Source organism: Salvelinus namaycush, chromosome 9, assembly GCF_016432855.1.
Source record: "Salvelinus namaycush isolate Seneca chromosome 9, SaNama_1.0, whole genome shotgun sequence".
Taxonomy (NCBI): Eukaryota; Metazoa; Chordata; class Actinopteri; order Salmoniformes; family Salmonidae; genus Salvelinus; species Salvelinus namaycush.
The window spans coordinates 14,199,080-14,221,216 of NC_052315.1; the positions used below are offsets into that span (position 1 = coordinate 14,199,080).

The following is a 22,137-nucleotide window of genomic DNA, read 5'->3' on the forward strand; positions in this document are numbered from 1 at the left end:
TTCGGTTCATCACCGTACTGCATGTTGCAGTGGCCGAAAGTAGGGCCAGGGCTCGGTTATAGCATTTGAGATTCACCGCTGTACAAGAGCATCAGTTCACAACATTTGTCAACAATGCACAACTCGTTGCAAGCTATAATTATTGCCATCTTTTATGCAAGTTAGCCAGTCAGCAGTTAATATTATGGCACAGTACAGAAATTAATAGCCAGTAACATTTCAGTGCCGTGGTACAAGTGCAGGTGGTGCATTCCGAAAAGGTATGCAAGTTGTCCTCTAGCAAAGTTCTTGGTTAGGTTGTCAAACAGTTAAGCTATATGTCTGCAAGTTTCCAACTTGTCAATATTCTTTTTGTGTACATGAAGTAATATAAAAGTGATTTTTTTCATTATTGTATCATATATATAGCTAGATAATTATCATGTCCCTTCCCTCTGCACAGTGATAAGGGATCATACACGGCAGGATGGAGCGAGGAGGCACCATGGAGCGAGCAGGTAGCATCCAGCTGGACGTCCCTGAATTTAGCAACTCTGTGCTGTCCCAACTGAACCAGCTGCGTATGCAGGGGCGGCTGTGCGACATAGTGGTGAACGTGCAGGGCCAGAGCTTCCGTGCTCACAAGGTTGTGTTGGCTGCCAGCTCCCCTTACTTCCGAGACCACATGTCACTGGGCCAGATGAGCACTGTGTCCCTGTCAGTCATCCGCAACCCCTCGGTGTTTGATCAGCTCCTCTCATACTGCTACACCGGGAGGCTGTGCCTGCAGCTGGCCGACATCATCAGCTACCTGACGGCCGCCAGCTTCCTGCAGATGCAGCACATCATTGACCGCTGCACGCAGATCCTGGAGGGCATCCATCTAAAGATCAGCCTGGCGGAGGAGGAGCTGGGGGCCGGAGGGGGGCAGCAGGGGCACAGGGGGGCTGGGAGCTTGGAGGAAGGAGGAGGAGGTGGGGTAGGAACATCAGGGTGCTCCGTAAGCCCGCGCCACAGCAGCCCCAGGGTTCTGGGCCCTCAAGGAAGCAGAACCCGAGGTGCCATGGATATCCGAGAGGTGGGAAGCCCAGCGGGGGAGTCCATGAGCCCCCAGATGGTGGAGCACAGTGGGCTGGGCCCGGAGGGTCTGCCTGGGGCGGTGGAAGTGGGCAGCAGGCTGGGGAAGGAGCCCATACTGCGCATCAATCGGGCCGGCCAGTGGTACGTGGAGGCGGAGAGGGGGAGCGGCGGTGAAGAGGGGGAGTCAATGAGGGTGGTGGATGGTTTGAGGATAAAGACTGAGAGGATGGAAGAGTGGACGGGGGCTGATACCCAGGAAGAAGGGAGCGGGGCGGAAGAGGGAGCAGCCATGATGATTGACACGTCCGGGTGCAGCTCGCTGGTGCAGGAGGGTATTGTCACGGGGGCCAAGAGCTCTCAGCCCTCCAGCAGCTTCAGTGAGACTGAGAGGTGGGTACAAGTTCCAGGGAAGCAGTCACTTTATATAATATATATGCCATTTAGCAGACACTTTCATTCAAAGTGACTTATACATTTTTTTCCTATGGGCAGTCCCGGGAATTGAACCCACTATCTTGGCATTGCAAGAACCATGCGCTACCATCTGAGCTACACCATATAAAAGGAGTGTGCATGCACGTTTTAAACTGAAGTAAAATTCAGTACAAAGTACCTCAGAAAAGCACTTTGGGTAACATTTTAAGATTATTGAGTGAAAATTCTATACAAAAGCAGCCTACTATATGTATTGTTAATGGAAGATGGAGTGCTAAGGTAAATGGCTCAGTGGACTTGCCTGCTGAAGAGGTTTGAGGATCAAGTATCTTTGTCCTGTCAGGTTTAGTCCTACTGGCAGTGTGGTGGTGATGGCAGAGAGACCGAGAGCCAAGAGTGAGTCACCCAGCAGAGTAGACGACCAGTGCCATCCCAACTCGCAGGTATGTGTCACCCTCATCGACTGGTATCCTACCCTGGTGGTCAGCACTCTGCATTTCCAAAGTCCACCATACAACGCTAGTCCAAAAAAAAGCTAGCTTTCAGTCCATGTGCAATCAATGATCTTTTAAGGTCTCAAGGGAGGTTATGGATTGGTACACTAGCCTGTTACATACTCAATGACTATACCACTGAGCCGCGTACTCTATGATTAAGGGGTTTACTACTAAGGGGAATCATGCATGTTGTGTGCATTCCTCATGGACACGTACAAACATAGAGGTGATGATGATGATGCAGGCCCTGTGAACAACTCCTTAATCTGGCCCTGTGGAAAGTCCTTAATTAGATTTCAGAAATACTCCATAAGACAGGAAGAGAAGACTTTCCCCAACACCTATGACATCAGCTTATATTAAGGGTCTTAGTTAAGACATAACTATTATGGGAACCCATGACAGAAGTGTGGTACCTTCGACAACAATTCCAACTGCAAATACAGTGCCTTGCAAAAGTATTCATCCCCCTTGGTGTTTTTTTCCTATTTTATTGCATTACAACCTGTAATTTAGATTGATTTTTATTTGGATTTCATGTAATGGACATACACAAAATAGTCCAAATTGGTGAAGTGAAATAAAAATAAAAACTTGTTTCAAAGAATGATATAAATAAAACGGAAAGTGGTGCGTGCATATGTATTCACCCCCCCCCCCCCCCTTTGCTATGAAGCCCCTAAATAAGATCTGGTGCAACCAATTACCTTCAGAAGTCACATAATTAGTTAGATTGCACACTTGGACTTTATTTAAGTGTCACATGATCTCAGTATATATACACCTGTTCTGAAAGGCCCCAGAGTCTGCAACACCACTAAGCAAGGGGCACCACCAAGCAAGTGGCACCATGAAGACCAAGGAGCTCTCCAAACAGGTCAGGGACAAAGTTGTTGTAGAGAAGTACAGATCAGGGTTGGGTTATAAAAAAAATAGAAACTTTGAACATCCCACGGAGCACCATTAAAGACTATGGCACCACAACAAACCTGCCAAGAGAGGGCTGCCATCAAAACTTACGGACCAGTCAAGGAGGGCATTAATCAGTTAGGCAACAAAGAGACCAAAGATAACCCTGAAGGAGCTGCAAAGCTCCGCAGCGGAGATTGGAGTATCTGTCCATAGGACAACTTTAAGCCGTACACTCCACAGAGCTGGGCTTTACAGAAGAGAGGACAGAAAAAAGCCATTGCTTAAAGAAAAAATAAGCAAACACGTTTGGTGTTCGCCAAAAGGCATGTGGGAGACTCCCCAAACATATGGAAGAAGGTACTCTGGCCAGATGAAACTAAAATTGAGCTTTTTGTCCATCAAGGAAAACGCTATGTCTGGCACAAACCCAACACCTCTCATCACCCCGAGAATACCATCCCCACAGTGAAGCATGGTGGTGGCAGCATCATGCTTTGAGGTTGATTTTCATCGGCAGGGACTGGGAAACTGGTCAGAATTGAAGGAATAATGGATGGCGCTAAATACAGGGAAATTCTTGAGGGAAACCTGTTTCAGTCTTCCAGAGATTTGAGACTGGGACGGAGGTTCACCTTCCAGCAGGACAATGACCCTAAGCATACTGCTAAACCCTCGAATGGTTAAAGGGGAAACATTTAAATGTCTTGGAATGGCCTAGTCAAATCCCAGACCTCAATCCAATTGAGAATCTGTGGTATGACTTAAAGATTGCTGTACACCAGTGGAACCCATCCAACTTGAAGGAGCTGGAGCAGTTTTGCCTTGAAGAATGGGCAAAAATCCCAGTGGCTAGATGTGCCAAGCTTATAGAGACATACCCCAAGAGACTTGCAGCTGTAATTGCTGCAAAAGGTGGCTCTACAAAGTTTTAACTTTGGGGGTGAATAGTTATGCATGCTCAAGTTTTCAGTTTTGTTTGTCTTATTATTTGTTTCACAATAAAAAATATTTTGCATCATCAAAGTGGTAGGCATGTTGTGTAAATCAAATGATACAAACCCCCCAGAAATCTATTTTAATTCCAGGTTGTAAGGCAACAAAATAGGGGAAATGCCAAGGGGGTGAGTACTTTCTCAAGCCACTGTAGCAATTATACACACTCAGTGTACAAAACATTAGGAACGACTTCCTAAAATTGAGTTGCACCACCTTTTGCCCGCAGAACAGCCTCAATTCATCGGGGCATGGACTCTACAAGGTGTTGAAAGCGTTCCACAGGGATGCTGGCCCATGTTGACTCCAATGTTTCCCACAGTTGTCAAGTTGGCTGGATGTCCTTTAGGTGGTGGACCATTCTTGATGCACACGGGAAACTGTTGAGGGTGAAAAACCCAGCAACGTTGCACTTCTTGAAACAAAATGTTGTGCCTGGCACCTACTACCATACCCTGTTCAAAGGCACTTAAAAAGTTTGTCTTGCCCATTCACCCTCTGAATGGCACACACAATCCATGTCTCAAGGCTTAAACATCCATCTTTAAGTGCATTTAACAGGTGACATCAATAAGGGATCATAGTTTTCACCTGGTCTGTCTATGTCATGGAAACAGCAGGTGTTCCTAATGTTTTGTACAGTGTACATCTAGTGTTACAATGAGTGTTGACAGTCTTGAGACGTACCTCTTGTTTGTCTTTCAGGGGGAGGAGCAGGCTGTGTTGGGCGGCTACGAGGAGTACCTGCGTGAACAGGTGGCTGACCGCTGGTGCCACTACAACCCTCGACTCACCTGCATCTACTGCTGCAAGTCCTTCAACCAGAAGGGCAGCCTGGACCGCCACATGAGGCTGCACATGGGCATCACACCTTTTGTGTGCCGCATCTGTGGCAAGAAATACACCCGCAAGGACCAGCTCGAGTACCACATCCGCAAGCACACAGGAAACAAGCCCTTCCATTGCCACGTCTGCGGGAAGAGCTTCCCCTTCCAGGCCATCCTCAACCAGCACTTCCGCAAGAACCACCCGGGCTGCGGCCCTCAAGAGGTGGCCCACAGCGCCTCCCCAGAGACCACCACTGTCTCTTCCCGGGGGGAGCAGAACGAGGAGGGGTCGCCCAGCCAGGAGGAGCCAGATGGGGGTGGAGGTGGGGCCTCTTTCAGAGAGGGTGTCCAGGCCTCTGTCTCCACCACTGGGCCTGATTGACCCAGTGGACCAGGGAGGGAGATGGTTGGGGTATAAGAGGACAGGGTATAGGTTAGGTTAATGGTTTGTACTCTCCTGCCAGGGGAGGAAAGACAATGTATGTTGAAGTTGCTTCAAAGGAAAGGATAAAAAGGGGGAGGTCAGAAGGTCAAGTCCATCCAGGGTGAGATTTTTATAAGCATTTTATTTTTTTTTATCCTTCGACTAAACCGCAGGGACAGGAGAACGAAGCAACAGAGTAGTTTGATATGGCACTTCGTAATATGTCGTTATTTATAAATGATATTTCCGCTTTAAACCATATCTACCTTCACAATACAAACATGAACAGATTAAGCCAACACATGAAGAAATGCCACACACTCCCAATAACCTCACAACACTGAATGCAGTGGTTTTTATTTGACTATTTTCTTATGTTACAGTTTTATTATTTTGTATAATAACTACATACAATTTCAATTCTTGCATTTTGTCTTGAGACAATCTTGAACAGATGGGGGTCAGTGATAATCAGACGACTCTTCATACATTATATGGGCAATTCCACGGTTACTCATGGTTTTCACATAAAAATGTATGTCAAACAAAAAGCAATGGTTGCAAAGTTAAACAAACCATACACATTTTTACACAAGGACTACTTTTAACAATTTCCAATTTTACAAAAACACATTTACTTGAGGTAATAAAAACATTTACTTGAACAGTGCAGAGGCAAAGTTTGGTATCAGAATGACAGCACCAACAGCACAAACCGTCATTCTGTTACCAAACTTTGCATCTGCTCAAGTAAATTTATTTTTGTCAAATGTTCTGTGTAATTTGTTAAGTAGCCCTTGTACATAGTTGTATGGTTTGTTTACAGAGAGCATCACTGTTACTGTGGAATTGCCCATGTGCCAGAATGGCTTAAAAATGAATTCCACATGAATAGTAGATATGGCGCAGTGAACAAAACCAGTTAATTTTGTTGAGTAATGAGTACAATTATGAAAATAAGACTGATGTCGGTCTTATGACGATTTTATGTCATGCGTCTTAACACGGCTAAATGCATTCAGAAGTATACCATTATTTAATCAGTGCAACACTTTTACAATGTATTAAGATATTGGCAAAGGTAAGAGGCCTTTTAAAGAGGACTCTTGTTAATCCATATGTATTTGACCCATACCTCCATATTCTTTAACCAGCTGCTGAATGCATACTTCTATACAGGAACACAGGAAACTGAGTTTTTATTTTATTTTTTAACCTCAGATAAGCTACAATAAAACTCTCTTACCTCTCACACATCACTACGCAATACAGCTCTGCTCCAAGCAGATTGGTCGATGCACTCAGTTGAATTTACAGTATGTTCTAATTTTTCTATGTTGTGGTTAACTACCTTTTTTATAAGTGACAGTTTTTTTTGCATAAGCGCATCTTCTGAACATTTTTATCTAGCTCTGACAATGTATCTGGAGGATGTAGAGACAAGATTGTAATGGAGGACACTCATATCGCTATTGGGGGTGTCCTAAGGAGGAGAGATGAGACTCTGCAGCTGAACTGTAGTACCACCCAAGAGAAAGACTCTGCAGCTGAACTGTAGTACCACCTAAGAGAAAGACTCTGCAGCTGAACTGTAGTACCACCTAAGAGAAAGACTCTGCAGCTGTTCTGTAGTACCACCCAAGAGAAAGACTCTGCAGCTGAACTGTAGTACCACCCAAGAGAAAGACTCTGCAGCTGTTCTGTAGTACCACCCAAGAGAAAGACTCTGCAGCTGAACTGTAGTACCACCCAAGAGAAAGACTCTGCAGCTGAACTGTAGTACCACCCAAGAGAAAGACTCTGCAGCTGAACTGTAGTACCACCCAAGAGAAAGACTCTGCAGCTGAACTGTAGTACCACCCAAGAGAAAGACTCTGCAGCTGAACTGTAGTACCACCCAAGAGAAAGACTCTGCAGCTGTTCTGTAGTACCACCCAAGAGAAAGACTCTGCAGCTGTTCTGTAGTACCACCCAAGAGAAAGACTCTGCAGCTGAACTGTAGTACCACCCAAGAGAAAGACTCTGCAGCTGAACTGTAGTACCACCCAAGAGAAAGACTCTGCAGCTGTTCTGTAGTACCACCCAAGAGAAAGACTGCAGCTGTTCTGTAGTACCAACCAAGAGAAAGACTCTGCAGCTGAACTGTAGTACCAACCAAGAGAAAGACTCTGCAGCTGAACTGTAGTACCACCCAAGGGAAAGACTCTGCAGCTGTTCTGTAGTACCACCCAAGGGAAAGACTCTGCAGCTGAACTGTAGTACCACCCAAGAGAAAGACTCTGCAGCTGAACTGTAGTACCACCCAAGAGAAAGACTCTGCAGCTGAACTGTAGTACCACCCAAGAGAAAGACTCTGCAACTGAACTGTAGTACCACCCAAGGGAAAGACTCTGCAGCTGTTCTGTAGTACCACCCAAGAGAAAGACTCTGCAGCTGTTCTGTAGTACCACCCAAGGGAAAGACTCTGCAGCTGTTCTGTAGTACCACCCAAGAGAAAGACTCTGCAGCTGAACTGTAGTACCACCCAAGAGAAAGACTCTGCAGCTGTTCTGTAGTACCACCCAAGAGAAAGACTCTGCAGCTGTTCTGTAGTACCACCCAAGAGAAAGACTCTGCAGCTGTTCTGTAGTACCACCCAAGGGAAAGACTCTGCAGCTGAACTGTAGTACCACCCAAGAGAAAGACTCTGCAGCTGAACTGTAGTACCACCCAAGAGAAAGACTCTGCAGCTGAACTGTAGTACCACCCAAGAGAAAGACTCTGCAGCTGAACTGTAGTACCACCCAAGAGAAAGACTCTGCAGCTGAACTGTAGTACCACCCAAGAGAAAGACTCTGCAGCTGAACTGTAGTACCACCCAAGGGAAAGACTCTGCAGCTGTTCTGTAGTACCACCCAAGAGAAAGACTGCAGCTGTTCTGTAGTACCACCCAAGGGAAAGACTCTGCAGCTGTTCTGTAGTACCACCCAAGAGAAAGACTCTGCAGCTGTTCTGTAGTGCCACCCAAGAGAAAGACTCTGCAGCTGTTCTGTAGTACCACCCAAGAGAAAGACTCTGCAGCTGTTCTGTAGTACCACCCAAGAGAAAGACTCTGCAGCTGTTCTGTAGTACCACCCAAGAGAAAGACTGCAGCCCACTGATGCTACAGATGTCCCATCACCAAAGGATAGACATGCTTGCTACAGTGGAGTGTGTTCCACTGGAAATCAATCATTAAGAAGAGGAGGCATCCAAAGGAATTGAGAGGACAAGCCAAGGGTCGTATTTCCCTCCCTCGCAGGGAGGCCAAAATAACTACGCCAAGCACTTCAATTAAGGAGGGGTTTGAAATAATTACATTTTTAAAGAAATATGTAAAAGATATATTGCAAATTGAATTTAACTTAAAACATTGTTTTTATACAGATAAAGGGTAGCACAGTGGATTGGCCGTTTATTTTCTTTTTGTTTTAGAACTGAATCATTTGTGGGTGTGACGAGAGTTTTTAATGAATGGGTGTGACGGGAGTTTTTAATGAATGGGTGTATGCAAGTGAAAAATGTTTACTGATTTGTCCACTGGGTTTTTCTTATCTGAAATGAGAATGCATTACACATCACCACAGTACACCTCGGTTAATATTCGTCAGACAAAAACAGATCAACATTCTTTATAAATATCAGGTATTTTTGTTTACTGTTTTTAAGTTTACTCTGTTTGTACGTAACATTTAAGGGGTTTTAGATAGAGCTTGGGCTACCTGCAGAGAAATCTTACAGCAAGCCTTATTTAGCAAGTGCAGCTTAACGAAGATTAAATGTATACTGAACTAAAATATAAATGCAATATGCAACAATTTCAAAGAGTTTACTGAGTTACAGTTCCTATAAGGAAATCAGTCAATTTAAATGAATTCAGTTGGCCCTAATCTATGGATTTCACATGAATGGGCAAGGGTGCAGCTGTGGGTGGGCCTGGGAGGGCATAAACCCACCCACTGGGGAGCCAGGCCCAGCCAATCAGAAATAGTTTTTCCCCACAAAAGGGCTTTATTACAGACAGAAACACTCCTTAGTAACCCCCCCCCCCCCCCCTCCCCCCAAATGATCCCGCAGATGAAGAAGCCGGATGTGGAGGTCCTGGGCTGGTGTGGTTACACATGATCTGCGGTTGTGAGGCCGGTTGGACGTACTGCCAAATTCTCTAAAATGACGTTGGAGGTGGCTTATGGTAGAGAAATGAACATTCAATTCTCTGGCAACAGCTCTGGTGAACATTCCTGCGGTCAGCATGCCAATTTTACGCTCCCTCAAAACTTGAGACATCTGTGGCATTGTGTTGTGTGACAAAACTACTCATTTTAGAGTGGCCTTTTATTGTCCCCAGCAGAAGGTGCACCTGTGTAATGATCATGCTGTTTAATCAGCTTCTTGATATGCCACACCTGTCAGGTGGATGGATTATCTTGGCAAAGGAGAAATGCTCACTAATGGGGATGTAAACAATTTGTGCAAACATTTTTAGAAAAATAAGCTTTTTGTGCCTATGGAACATTTCTGGGATCTTTTATTTCAGCTCATGAAACATCAGACCAACACTTTACATGTTGCATTTATATTTTGTTCATTGTATGCATTGATAACATATGTTTTATTTTTTAAGTGAAGACGCCCTTATGGAAGTAGCAATGCAGCTATTATCTTATATTGAAACTAGGGATGCACGAATTTGGAAATTCTTGGTCAATAACCAATATTTTCTTGTCCATGATGGCTGATACTGATATGACATTACAAATATTGTGTGAACAACTAGCTATTCAATTCATCAAAATACTTTTTTTTATTTATTTTTTTATTTTTTAAGTTTTTTTAAAATCAATGAGCAAATGTTGTAAAGATCAAACATTTTCACCTAGAAACACTTTCCAGTGCACCTTGTCATTTTATTGTAGCTCAGATTTAAAGCACTAATCAGCAGTTGAAGCAATAACAAAGTGTGTTCCCCAACCCTGTTTCGGTGAGAAATGAAACCACTCAAATTCATAGACAAAGCTAATGGATGCAAGAACTGACCATCCATGCTTAAAAAAGTATAGTTTAAACCATATTTTGAGGCTATATAGTGTTTGTTTACATTTACAAACATTGAGTAAAATAATCTTACTTTGGGTTCTGATGGGGTTCGACATTATGTTATAATCAATGGGTCAATGGGTACATAATTCATTTGAGTACAACAATGTATGTAGCAACTGCAGATTGTCCCTTTAACACCATCCACTATTAGTCCAGTTTTTCAGCCATCATCGATCTATACCGATATGAAAGGCAGATATACAGTATCACGCATCCCTGATTGAAACATAGGTATATTAATACTCATGGTTGTAGCTTGAAGATTCTTTACAATGTGATTGCTTCAGCTAACAAAATTTGAAGATGGTCTTGAATTGTTCAATGATGGAAGATTTATGTGAACATTTTAGTCACACTCACAGTTAATGCTTCTAAGCCAGTGGTCACCAACCTTGGTTCTGGAGAGCTCCAATTATGCTGACTTTAGAATTAAAGCATTAAATTAAAGAATTATAGCATTCCAATGTAGAACTAAAGTGGAATGATTTTAATTGACATATTTTCAGATACAGTTGATTTCATTCATCTTAGAGGTATAGTACATTACAAACCTTGATGCTGGTAAACCTGGAATCCAGATAGAGAAGTATTCCATCATTATGAAAATGTGTAAAAACTATTGGATTTTTAAACAATTACTATAAAACAGAACAATTATTATGAAACCGAATACAACTAATTTTGTTAAAAATAATAATTCCCACCAGGTACCGGGTTTGCTTGATTTGAATTTGTTTGAATAGCCTTTTTGGGGGTTTGATCAAGATTTATTGTTTCATGCCTTTTTCTTTGTTTAGAACTAAAATGGCTTTTTATTTTATTTTTAATAAGCTTTAACTGCTTTAAGTGATTATTGATTATTGAACCCTTGTGTGTGTATTGTTACTGCTGAATGTAGATCAATGACAGGAACAAGCTCTCGTGAACTAGCCTCTAGTTTGAGCAAATAACAGATTTATGGCGGTTTTCATCGTCTCCACTTACCTCTATGTCCTGTGAAGATTCTTACTAAGCTAGTGAGAGGATGACAATAATACAGATATAGTTTATTAAAGTACTGTCCTGAAAAGTCCTGTTTTGACCCATCTGTCCAACTGTGAAAAACAACATATGAAGCTAAAAAACGTTAAGGAATCCAAACATTTCAGTTACTTTAATGTATGGTCAAGCTGAGCCCATATTTAGCAGTGATGCATGTCTTTGTCATAGGTTTTTAATGCCAAACTTGGGAAAGTTCCTTTATATATTTTCTCCAAATCTTGCCAAATAATGATTTATTAGGTGATATTTAATATATTCTACATTTTGTGCTATTATGTCCTTGTTTTGCTGCTTCATTGAGCTATCGTGTCTTATCAGATATATTCTTTAACAGTTGTCTCAATGTTTATACACAAAGATGCATATGTATATCCAATATGGTTTTGACCACAAAATGCTTACTCCAACAAATCATTAAGCTATGTAATTAATGACTTACAGTAAAATATTATTTGACATTAAAAATATATTAATAAAAACATTATATCTCAAAGGAAATGGAATATATTATATGACAATATTTAAAACGTTTCCTGTCAAGTGAGGTACAAAACCAGCTGTGGTCTTGCAGGTTATATGTGAAGTTTATTTTTATTTTGCATGGTCCTGTTCCTGAAAAAGAAACATTGATTACACTGTAAAGGCCAAAGGTTAATTTGTTATTGTTTTTGATCATGTGAAAATGGGTTACTTCACAATAACCACTATCATTTTCTTCACTAGTACATATTAAAGTACATTCTTCTTAAAGGAAATAAAAATACATCACAAAGTGGTCCACTGTTCATCCCATTTGGTTTATTTTAGATCAATACAGAGATCAGAAGTAGGTAGTTGCATGACATGACAGTTTACATTGGGGAATGACATATCTGAAGTGTGTGATCAGAGGTCACAGGGGTCAGCCACTCGGCCAGTGAACACCATGGTGTTGATGGTGGACTCTCGGATGAGCAGGAGGAAGGGCTTGTTGGCCACAAACAACTCCCGGTTTGAGTTTATGGAACGGCCGACGGCCATTACAGCCGTGGCAGCAGCCGCCTCACTGCCTTCCTCATTCACCTGCAACAGTTGTTTATTCGTTAAGTTACTGGACAAAAATGTTTTGAAAGTTGATAATTTTCATTGATATAATAAAGTGAATAGAGTGCCCCAACCGTGTGCCCCAGCCAATGCACGTTTGATCTGTTCATTTGTTTGTTGACGTTTGTTTCCCCAGCTACTTTTAGTGATGATCATTATGGATTTTTGAATCATGATCCTTATGGATACTGTACATACCTCTATGAATGCTTTATGGAATGGATTTTTGAATCATGATCCTACTGTACATACCTCTAGGAATGCTTTATGGAATGCATCGGAAATGTACAGATCATTCGCCTCATCTTCAAGGATGCCTGGCAGGCTGGCGTCCTTGGGGCTGAAGAGGTCCTCGAGCCCCATGGCCTGCAGTTTCTCCTTCAGACTGAAGCTGTCTTCGATGCGGAAGCGTGGCAGATGCACCGACACTGAGGTTTCCCTCATGTTATGCAGCCAGCCAGTCAGCTTCTTCAAGTCCAGGTTCTCCTCCACCTTAGAACATCATCGGCAGAGCGAAAATTCAGTGTGATATAGTACTGTACACTATAATTGTCAGTGAACAGTGTAAATTATGACAGTAGGCACCTACCTCAGACAGGAGTGTGTCTTTGAGAGGTAGGATCAGCACCATGGTGATGTCATCTCCACGGTACGGCAGCTCCAGCACCTGCACCTTGTCTTCCGTGAACCTGCCGTAGTGGAACTTGGTTTCCTGGTACATCATGGACACTGGGCACGTCTTGGACTTACTCACATAGAAGTCAGCCTTGAAGACATTCTTTTTGTCAAATTTGCTTTTCCACTGACCCTGTGAGACAGCAGAGATGACAGTTGAATGGAAGGAAATGGATGCCTGGGTGGTGGCTATGGAAGGCCGTGGAGGCAAAAATTAAGTAGTTTTGGCTCAAAGGCCCTCCATAGGCAGAGAGGAAATAAACTCAACACACCTTGAAATAGATTGTGTTGACCAGGACCAGCACAGTGTTAGAGTTCAGCGAGTCCTTCGGCAGGGTGTTCTGAATCCTGTTCTCAGTCTTGTTTGCGATCCAATCGTTGATGGTCACCCGTGACAGTTCTGGCTTCTCCTAAAAGACCCATGGTCACAGAATTGCATTTCTACATGTCTAGAATTACTTTGGTTCAGAAAGACTTTTTCCACATTTTGTTGTGTTACAGCCTGAATTTAAAATGGATAACATTTTGACTTTGTGTCACTGGCCTACTCACAATAGCCCATAATGTCAAAGTGGATCTGTTTTGAGAAATGTTTACAAATGAATAAAAAATGAAAAGCTGTAATGTCTTGAGTCAATAAGTATAGCATTCAACCCCTTTGTTAGGACAAGCCTAAATACGATCAGGAGTAAAAATGTGCTTAACAAGTCACAAAAGTTGCATAGACTCACTGTGTGCAATAAGTGTTTAATATAATTTTTTTAACAACTACCTCATCTCTGTATCCCACACATACAATTATCTATCTGTAAGGTCCCTCAGTCGAGCAGTGAATTTCAAACAAATTCAACCACAAAGACCAGGGAGGTTTTCCAATGCCTGTAAATAAGATTTCTGTATTTAATTTTTTATACATTTGCAAAAATGTCTAAAAACACGTTTTCACTTTGTCATTGTGGGATATTGTGTGTAGATGGGTGAGAAAAAATATATTTAATCAATTTTGAATTCAGGCTGTAACAACAAAATGTGGAGTAAGTCAAGGGCTATGACTACTTTCAGAAGGCACTGTAATTACTCAGCTGTGTGACTGCAGATAAATACCATGTAGTAATGATGCATGTAATTGATTAGACTTAACGCTGTTCCATTATAGTAATAAGTGGTTTAACTCTTGAACACACATTGTTATTAAAGAGTATATAATATCTATTTGTGATGTGTGAAAATGCAAAATTATGCTGTAGGCTATAGACAATGCAAGAGGGAAAGACCTTGAAGTTGAGTGGCATGAGTTTGGCTCCATACACCAGCTCACTGATATTTTGGTAAATCTCATTGAATGCCAGAGACTTTTCTCCAAAAAGACGGTTGGCTGAGATCAGTTCTGTCGTCTTGTCTTTCTTGCGGTACAGACGACAGTTTAGCTTGGCGAAGAAGAAATGCACTTGGTCCGACGTCTTCTCTTTGATTGTGTCAAACTCAAACACCTGAATTGAGATTGAGACAGAGATCAGACATTGGGATGCCCTGAGCTGTTATTGGTTGTTGCCATTCATTTAAAAAGAAAATGTTTATCACTAGAGGAGCAAGAAAGAGTGAACATGTGAATTGATAGAAACCCCACATTTCTAAGTTCTTCCTGCCTAATGTGGATGAAAAAATACTGAATGAGTCATGTTCTTGTAAATGTATAGTAAGTCTCAATCTTGGTTTTATATTTTGGCTTTTTGATGTTGGTTACCAGGCCTATTTAACAGTCCTGTGGGCTACACTTCAGACCCCTTACATTCATAATCTGTTTTAGCGTGTTGTTGCAGGCGCCAAGCTTGGTCATAGCAAAGGCTGAGGAGATGCTGATAGGGGACATGAAGATGTTTGACTCGCTGGATTTGCCCTGGGCTAGCTGCTTGAACAGGGACAGGGCGAAGCGACTGTTGGCCTTGGACAGCTCCCACACCCGGGGATTGGTGTTCTCAGGGACTTTCTCCGGGATAGCGTCCCCTGTCGGGGCTTCGTCCTCAGGGCTGCGGTAGACGCACCTGGGCTCCAGGGGCACGTCTTTGGGCTTGGCATTGCAGATGTCTTTGAACGCCTGGGAGGTTGACAGCAAGGGCAATAGCAGCCCCAGCGTCCACACAAACTGGGGAAGCCTCATTCTGCGGGGAGAGGGGTCTGGGTCAGGGTATAGCAGGGCAGTGATGGAAAAAGTACCCAATTGTCATACTTGAATAAAAGTAAAGATACCTTAATAGAAAATGACTCAAGTAAAAGTGAAAGTCACCCAGTAAAATAGAGTAAAAGTCTAAAAGTATTTGGTTTTAAATATACTTAAGTATCAAAGGTAAATGTAATTGCTCAAATATACTTAAGTATCAAAAGTAAAAGTATAAATAATTTCACATTCCTTATATTAAGCAAACCAGATGGCACCATTTTGTTTTTTATTTACGGACAGCCAGGGGCACACTCCAAAATTCAGACATAATTTACGAACTAAGCATTTGTGTTAAGTGAATCTGTCAGATCAGGTAGTAGGGATGACCAGGGATGTGCTCTTGATAAGTGCGTGAATTGGACCATTTTCCTGTCGAGCTAAGTATTCAAAATGTACTTTTGGGTGTCAGGGAAACTGTATGGAGTAAAACGTACATTATTTTCTTTAGAAATGTAGTGAAGTAAAAGTAAAAAACGTTGTAAAAAATATAAAGTAAAGTACAGATACCAAAAAAAACTACTTATGTAGTACTTTAAAATACGTTTACCTAAGTACTTTACACCACTGTAGCAGGGTTATTCAACTCCTTTGGTCATTGGTCAATGGCTAATTTAGAAACCAGCTGTCTCTGTGGACTCTGGCTAATCGATGGCATGTATCCTGAGTGGTGCAGCGGTCTAAGGCACTGCATCGCAGTGCTAGAGGCGTCACTACAGACCCGGGTTTGATCCCGGGCTGTATCACAACCGGCCGTGATTGGGAGTCTCATATAGGGGAGCACAATTGGCCCAGCGTCGTCTGGGTTAGGGGAGGGTTTGGCCGGGGTAGGCCATCATTGTACATAAGAATTTGTTCTTAACTGACTTGCCTAGTGAAATAAAATGTAAATGTAGGGATCAATGAAGTATCAGGGGAAGGGGAAACTACCTGACACTGCAGCTCTAGTGGACAGTGCAGCCAAAGACAGGATGAAAATAGGTGGAAACTACTTCTCCAGTAGGCATTCCCGATCACACGTGTAGGCGATGTCATGGCGACGTTGGCTAGCTAAACTCATGCGCAGAAACAAATCATCAGATCTAACTGTCATCTTGCGCCGAACTGTGCATTTGCTGGCCGTCAAAAATCAAAGGCACTCCTTCAATATAAAGTTGTTTTTGACAAAAGTTTGTCAGTTTGCCACTTTCACAAGGTTAGAGTAATAACATGTTCAACTACTAAAGACATTGGCTCAAATCTAGGTTGAGGCTTTAGGGAGTGGAAAAATTAACTAAAAGGAATACTTTTTCACTTCTCTCATTGACTTCTCAAACCCCAAACCTGGTCTGTTTCGCAAGCGTTCCAGAAAGTCTTGCGAAGTTGCGCCTCTAGGTCTCGAGTAGTGGTTCCCAAAGTTTTTATAGTCCCGTACCCCTTCAAACATTCAACCTCCAGTTGCGTAGCCCCTCTAGCACCAGGCAGTGTTGCCAACTCCTCAGTAAGGAAAGTAGCTATTGGCTGTCCTAAAAGTCGCTTGAAGTCGCTAAATGACGTCATCCCCTAATTTGCATAATTGGCCATGTGCATGTAATTGTGATGGACGCTGTAGGAGAGAGGAATAACGTCGTGGGAGAGACAAAAAGTGAGTAAAAAACACCCTAAATATGTTTAGAACTACAAATGAGCAAGCTGCAGAGAGTGGCACACACAGCAAATAAGAACCAGATATTTGAGGCCATACTCCTCCTTCAGCACTTGATGGACCCAATTGTTAATCCCCGTCATAACAGAGGCATTGTCAGTCCCTATCCCCAGGAGTTTCTCTTTTTTAAGACAACACTTCTCTAGGAAAGCCACAACAGCACGGGCTATAGATTTGGCATCTCCTCCCTCCAACTCAACAAGCCCCAGAAATGTTGATACAATTGTCTGCTTGGTGTCACTAAAGTACCTTATCACAACCCCCAGGTACTTAGAAACACATCCATGGACTCATCGAGAAGGAGGCTGAAACGCTGGTCACCCACATCTGCGACCAACTTTTTCAGAAAGTATGGTGCTAGAACACCATTAATCATTCCTGTGCACTTTGTCCTGTGCATTTTGAAGTGGGTAGCAGCAGTGGAGTCTGAGAAAGCAGCTCTACATGCTTCTCTGTGATCACATGCCAGCATAGAACAGTGTTCAGCGATAGCTAATTCCAAGGTGGCCTCAGCCTTTTTTGCAGAGTAAATTTTTTTTAACCATAAATGGCAGCTTGTTTTGGGTGGAACTGTTATAAGGCTTTGCTCTTTGAGTATGTTTTTGAGTTGTCATGTGTTTTTTTACATCACTAAGTCTGGCGTAGAAATCAGCCTTACAATACAGGCAGTATGCCCGTGTATCATCTCCAATAAACGGCTTCAACAAGCCTTTGAATTCAGGGTTTGATTCCCACTCCTTTATGTATTTTTGAGTGTACAGTTTAGACTGAGACATGATGAGCTAGCCATCTAGATGTTTAGCTTATTCACAGAGAGGCACACACAAAGTGGACATGGTGAGTAAGTGACTGAGGCTGTGTGAGTCAAATGCAGTGATTTATTTTAGTGCAGAGATTTATTTTAGACAAAGAACATTTTACATTTACAACCCGCCCTGAATGTAAACCAGGGCGGGATCAGGCAGCGGCGGCTTCCCGCATGCGCGATTCATTTGCAGTCTGGACGCGGAGGGGTGAACATCTCCTGCTCGGACTGCAGCAGCACCCGCTGCTCGTCGAGAAGAGTAAGAACGATACGTGCTTTCACGTCAGAGTCTCCAATAACACCAGAGAAAGTCGCTAGATTTGTCGCTAGTCAAATTTAAAAAATGTATCGCTAGAGGGGTCTGAATACTCGCTAAATATAGCGATAAAGTCGCTAAGTTCGCAACACTGGCACCAGGGTCAGCGCACTCTTAAATTGATTTTTTTTGCCAACATTGTAAGCCTGCCAGACACACACTATACAATACATGTATTAAACATAAGAATGAGTAAGTTTGTGTCACAACCTTGCTACTGGGTAGTGGCAAAGAGCTCTTATAGGAGTTCATTGAAAATTGTGAATAACTAACCACAGGTTAATGAGAAGGGTGTGCTTGAAAGGATGAACATAACTCTGCAATGTTGGGTTGTATTGGAGAGAGTCTCAGTCTTAAATCATTTTCCACACACAGTCTGTACCTGTATTTGGTGTTCATGCTAGTGAGGGCCGAGAATCCACTCTCACATAGGTATGTGGTTGTAAAGGGCATCAGTGTCTTAACAGCACAATTTGCCAAGGCAGGATACTCTGAGCGCTGCCCAATCCAGAAATCTGGCAGTGGCTTCTGATTAAATTCAATTTTCTCAGAACCGCTTGTTGCAATTTCGATGAGGCTCTCTTGTACAGATATGATATCGGTAAGTGGACTGGAGGCAGGGCATGAAAGGGATAACAAATCTAGTTGTTTGTGTCATCTGTTTCGGGAAAGTACCTGCCTAATTGCGCACCGCTATATCACATTTGACATTGTCTGTAAACTTGAGTTAATTTGCACACAAAAAAATATAATACGATGGAAAGACCTGTGTGTTGTCCTTGTTAACGCAGACAGAGAAGAGCTCCAACTACTTAATCATACCTTCAATTTTGTCCCGCACATTGAATATAGTTGCGGAGAGTCCCTGTAATCCTAGATTCTGATAATTCAGGCGAGAAAAAACATCACCCAGATAGGCCAGTCTAATGAGAAACTCGTCATCATGCAAGTAGTCAGACAAGTGAAAATGATCGTCAGTAAAGGAAACTTTAAGCTCCTCTCTCAATTCAAAAAACGTGTCAATTACTTTGCCCCTTGATAACCAGTATGTTGTAAAAGTGTTACATGGTCGCTGCCCATATCATTGCATAGTGCAGAAAATACGAGAGTTCGGGGCCTTACTTTAACAAAGTTAACCATTTTCACTGTATTGTCCAAAATGTCTTTCAAGCTGTCAGGCATTGCCTTGGCAGCAAGAGCCCCCTGTGGATGCTGCAGTGTCCCCAAGTGGCGTTGGGAGCAACTGCTTGCATGCGCATTACCACTCCACTAGGTCTCCCTGTCATGGCTTTTGCACCATCAGTACAGATACCAACATGAGCAGCAGCTACATACGGACCGTTAGTGGAATCCCCGCGAGAGTGTATGGGTTAATGTGATTGGATGTTAATTATTTGACTAGGCTACCTGTATTTGACATTGACTAGCGTTGGTATAGTGGTGCTATTTCCCCTAATGCAGAGTCGATCTTTAAGATACCTTGAAATACTGCTGTGTTAATCATTCAAAACAATCAAAATATAATTCCAATAATAGCATGTCATACCATTGGCTTAAACCTGAACGCATTCAATATAACTTTCATCCATCCCCCTCCCTAAGTCACCAGCCGCCACTGCAGCACACATTTTAACCAACACCATAACACTTTTGAAAATAACTTCCACAGTCCAACATTTTCTTCACATCGTGGGAGCCCGCTGTAAAAGTGAAACGCAAAGTACAAAAAACGAACCAAAGCAAACACGGGAGCTATCAATTTATGATTTGGTGATAATTCATAATTTTAAAAGAATTTCCGCTCTGTTAGCTCTCCCACTACGTGATATTTTAATACCACGTCAGGGGGTATGTTATGGTATCACCTTATCAAAGGCAGCAAACAGTGAGTGGACGTTACATTTTCTTTAACGTGTATAATATTTTATCCAGGTCTTGTAAAGTTCGGAAGCGCAAAACCTCAGGAAATGTATAATTTTGTCAACTAGAGTGCCATCTAAGCAAATACACATTGAAAAACAAATAAAAATGTTTAAGTTTGAAGACTTAAAATATATTCTATTTTATGTTGAGAAGCTTTGAGTTGATCGTGTTTATTCAGCTAGCCATTGAGAAATGAATACCTGTTGCTAGCCTCAATACGTGGGATCTTTGAACATGCAATTATAAGCCGATCTCACCATGGCTTAAACCATATTAAACTCTCCGTAACAATGTTATGAATTGACGCCTTACCTGAGGTAAATTTCCTTGTAAGTAAATGACTGTGTGGAACGTAAAAATATCGGCTGCGATTTGAGCTGGCGAGTCCCTCATAGGGGACAGGGTCAGTGTCCTGCAGTGCGCCGGGGCTGTAGAAAGGACCATTTACTCAGCTCAACCTTCGAAGTATTGATCGTTGGTCCCACATCCTGTGACCCAATGTTCTAATGTTTTCGCAAGTATTTGTTCATATGAAATGATACAAATAGAACCAAATGCACAGAGAATTGTCACAATGAAGAACAAAAAAAGTACAAGCTCATTCGTATAATCGTACATACTAATATTGATGTAGCAACAGTAAACTGTCTTTAGCCTGCTTAAATACCCCATACATCGTACAATATTGACAAGAAATCTACGTATGACAAAAATGTTGCTCTATGCCATATAAACAGCTGTGTGTGTAGAACTACAAAAGATGGTTAAAAGGCATCGGTTTCACAATATTGTTTAATTACAGTCCCTGCCAGTAAAGAATCACTGTTGCACATAAGTTACATTTACTTCAAACTTCCAGTTCTCCCCTCAAAGAAACAAAACAAAAGCAATTGTATTATACAAAAATGCAATCCCATTTTCACACAGTGAATTCTTTAACAAAGAAAAACGGTATAAGACCTATATCCAAATTGGAGAAATCTCATTCTAAACATTCCTTAAGGGAGTATAATATAAAAACAATGTTGAAGTTAAACTTGTACCTTAATTTAAGCAAACTCTTACAAAGAAAACTTGGGTAGTAGTTATCAAAAGCAATTACATTTCCCAAAGTTAGAAAATATGTAAAAAATACAAATGAAAAAAAATACAACAGCCCATCTTATTACAAGGAATTCAATTTGAGTGGAAGCAATGAGTGTGTTCAGCGTGAACAAGAAAACAATCTGAAATGAAGCGGTCTCTCCCATTGGGACATGGCCGCTCACATGGAAATCAATTCCCTGTCAGGGTGGTTTAATATGTCATCCTATGTTACTTATTTTTTAACTCATCATATGATTGCTAAAAAGGACAACTAAGTCCAAAAGTAAACAATTCCACAGTATTTAGTCAAATGAATCACTCATCAAGACATTTCCTGGGCAAGAATGTGACATTCTTGGCAAAGAATTCAGAAGTTACTCGTGTCTTGGTGTATGGCTATCCTACTGTCAAGTGTTACTGTGTTTACCCAATACTTGTCTTAATGATCATATCACACACACACACACACACACACACACCAACCCCATTTAAATTAGAAAGTATAAATTAAGACTATTGTGATCTCTACACAACTTCCAAAACATTCCTTTTAGAAGGGTCGTTTTTTTATTTAACTTGTCAAGTCAGTTAAGAAAAATGTATTTACAATGACGGCCTACCCCGGCTAAACCCTAACAATGCTGAGCCAATTGTGCGCCACCCTATGGGACTCCCAATCATGGCCGGTTGTGACACAGCCCGGGATCGAACCAGGGTCTGTTGTGACGCCTCTAGCACTGAGATGCAGTGCCTTAGACTGTTGCGACACTCGGGAGCCCCTCCGTAAAGACAGAAGTCTGTCCTCAAATTCTGGCGAGCCTAACACCATCTAAAACACAGACCAAACAATGCTAAGTGACAGCCAAAACATGCCAAACATAATTTCCCTGGGTTTCTATTTAACAGACACCAAATGGCTATGTAAACAAATAAGCAAGTTTCCCCGGTATCAATGGATCTTTAATATTAGCGCGTCACAGTTTTACAATTGTAAAACTCGTAAAGACGTTAGTGCTGCAAGACTTCCGGGAAACTCACCCCTCC

The 22,137-nt window shown here is 42.1% G+C and overlaps 2 protein-coding genes across 3 annotated transcripts; one reads left to right on the forward strand and one right to left on the reverse strand.

Annotated features, from left to right (window-relative positions):
* The first annotated feature begins 454 nt into the window (after positions 1-454).
* Positions 455-7,352, forward strand: LOC120053707 (zinc finger and BTB domain-containing protein 37-like). The gene is made up of 3 exons (XM_039000906.1): positions 455-1,449; positions 1,838-1,937; positions 4,602-7,352. The coding sequence occupies exons 1-3, from the start codon at positions 467-469 to the stop codon at positions 5,103-5,105; spliced, it is 1,587 nt and encodes a 528-aa protein (XP_038856834.1). The 5' UTR covers positions 455-466; the 3' UTR covers positions 5,106-7,352.
* Positions 7,353-12,082: 4,730 nt separating this feature from the next.
* LOC120053710 (antithrombin-III-like) lies at positions 12,083-20,466 on the reverse strand. 2 transcript variants are annotated; one of them, XM_039000908.1, is made up of 7 exons: positions 20,320-20,375; positions 14,854-15,223; positions 14,339-14,554; positions 13,337-13,474; positions 12,979-13,197; positions 12,642-12,881; positions 12,083-12,368 (listed from the first exon to the last, which is right to left on the reverse strand). In XM_039000908.1, the coding sequence occupies exons 2-7, from the start codon at positions 15,220-15,222 to the stop codon at positions 12,192-12,194; spliced, it is 1,359 nt and encodes a 452-aa protein (XP_038856836.1). In that variant the 5' UTR covers position 15,223; positions 20,320-20,375; the 3' UTR covers positions 12,083-12,191. The 2 variants fall into 2 exon arrangements, with proteins under 2 accessions (XP_038856836.1, XP_038856837.1); XM_039000909.1 differs by lacking the exon at positions 14,854-15,223 and having other exon boundaries at positions 20,320-20,466.
* Between the last annotated feature and the right edge of the window lie 1,671 nt (positions 20,467-22,137).

What these genes read in the sequence shown, in the direction of transcription:
- LOC120053707 (XM_039000906.1), top strand. Translation starts at nt 467, where the DNA reads ATGGAGCGAGGAGGCACCATGGAGCGAGCAGGTAGCATCCAGCTGGAC. An exon ending in AGCTTCAGTGAGACTGAGAG is followed by an intron (nt 1,450 to 1,837) that starts GTGGGTACAAGT and finishes TTGTCCTGTCAG; the next exon opens with GTTTAGTCCTACTGGCAGTG. An exon ending in AGTGCCATCCCAACTCGCAG is followed by an intron (nt 1,938 to 4,601) that starts GTATGTGTCACC and finishes TTTGTCTTTCAG; the next exon opens with GGGGAGGAGCAGGCTGTGTT.
- LOC120053710 (XM_039000908.1), bottom strand. Translation starts at nt 15,222, where the DNA reads ATGAGGCTTCCCCAGTTTGTGTGGACGCTGGGGCTGCTATTGCCCTTG. An exon ending in CGCTAAAACAGATTATGAAT is followed by an intron (nt 14,555 to 14,853) that starts GTAAGGGGTCTG and finishes ATCTCAATTCAG; the next exon opens with GTGTTTGAGTTTGACACAAT. An exon ending in AAGACACACTCCTGTCTGAG is followed by an intron (nt 12,882 to 12,978) that starts GTAGGTGCCTAC and finishes TGATGTTCTAAG; the next exon opens with GTGGAGGAGAACCTGGACTT.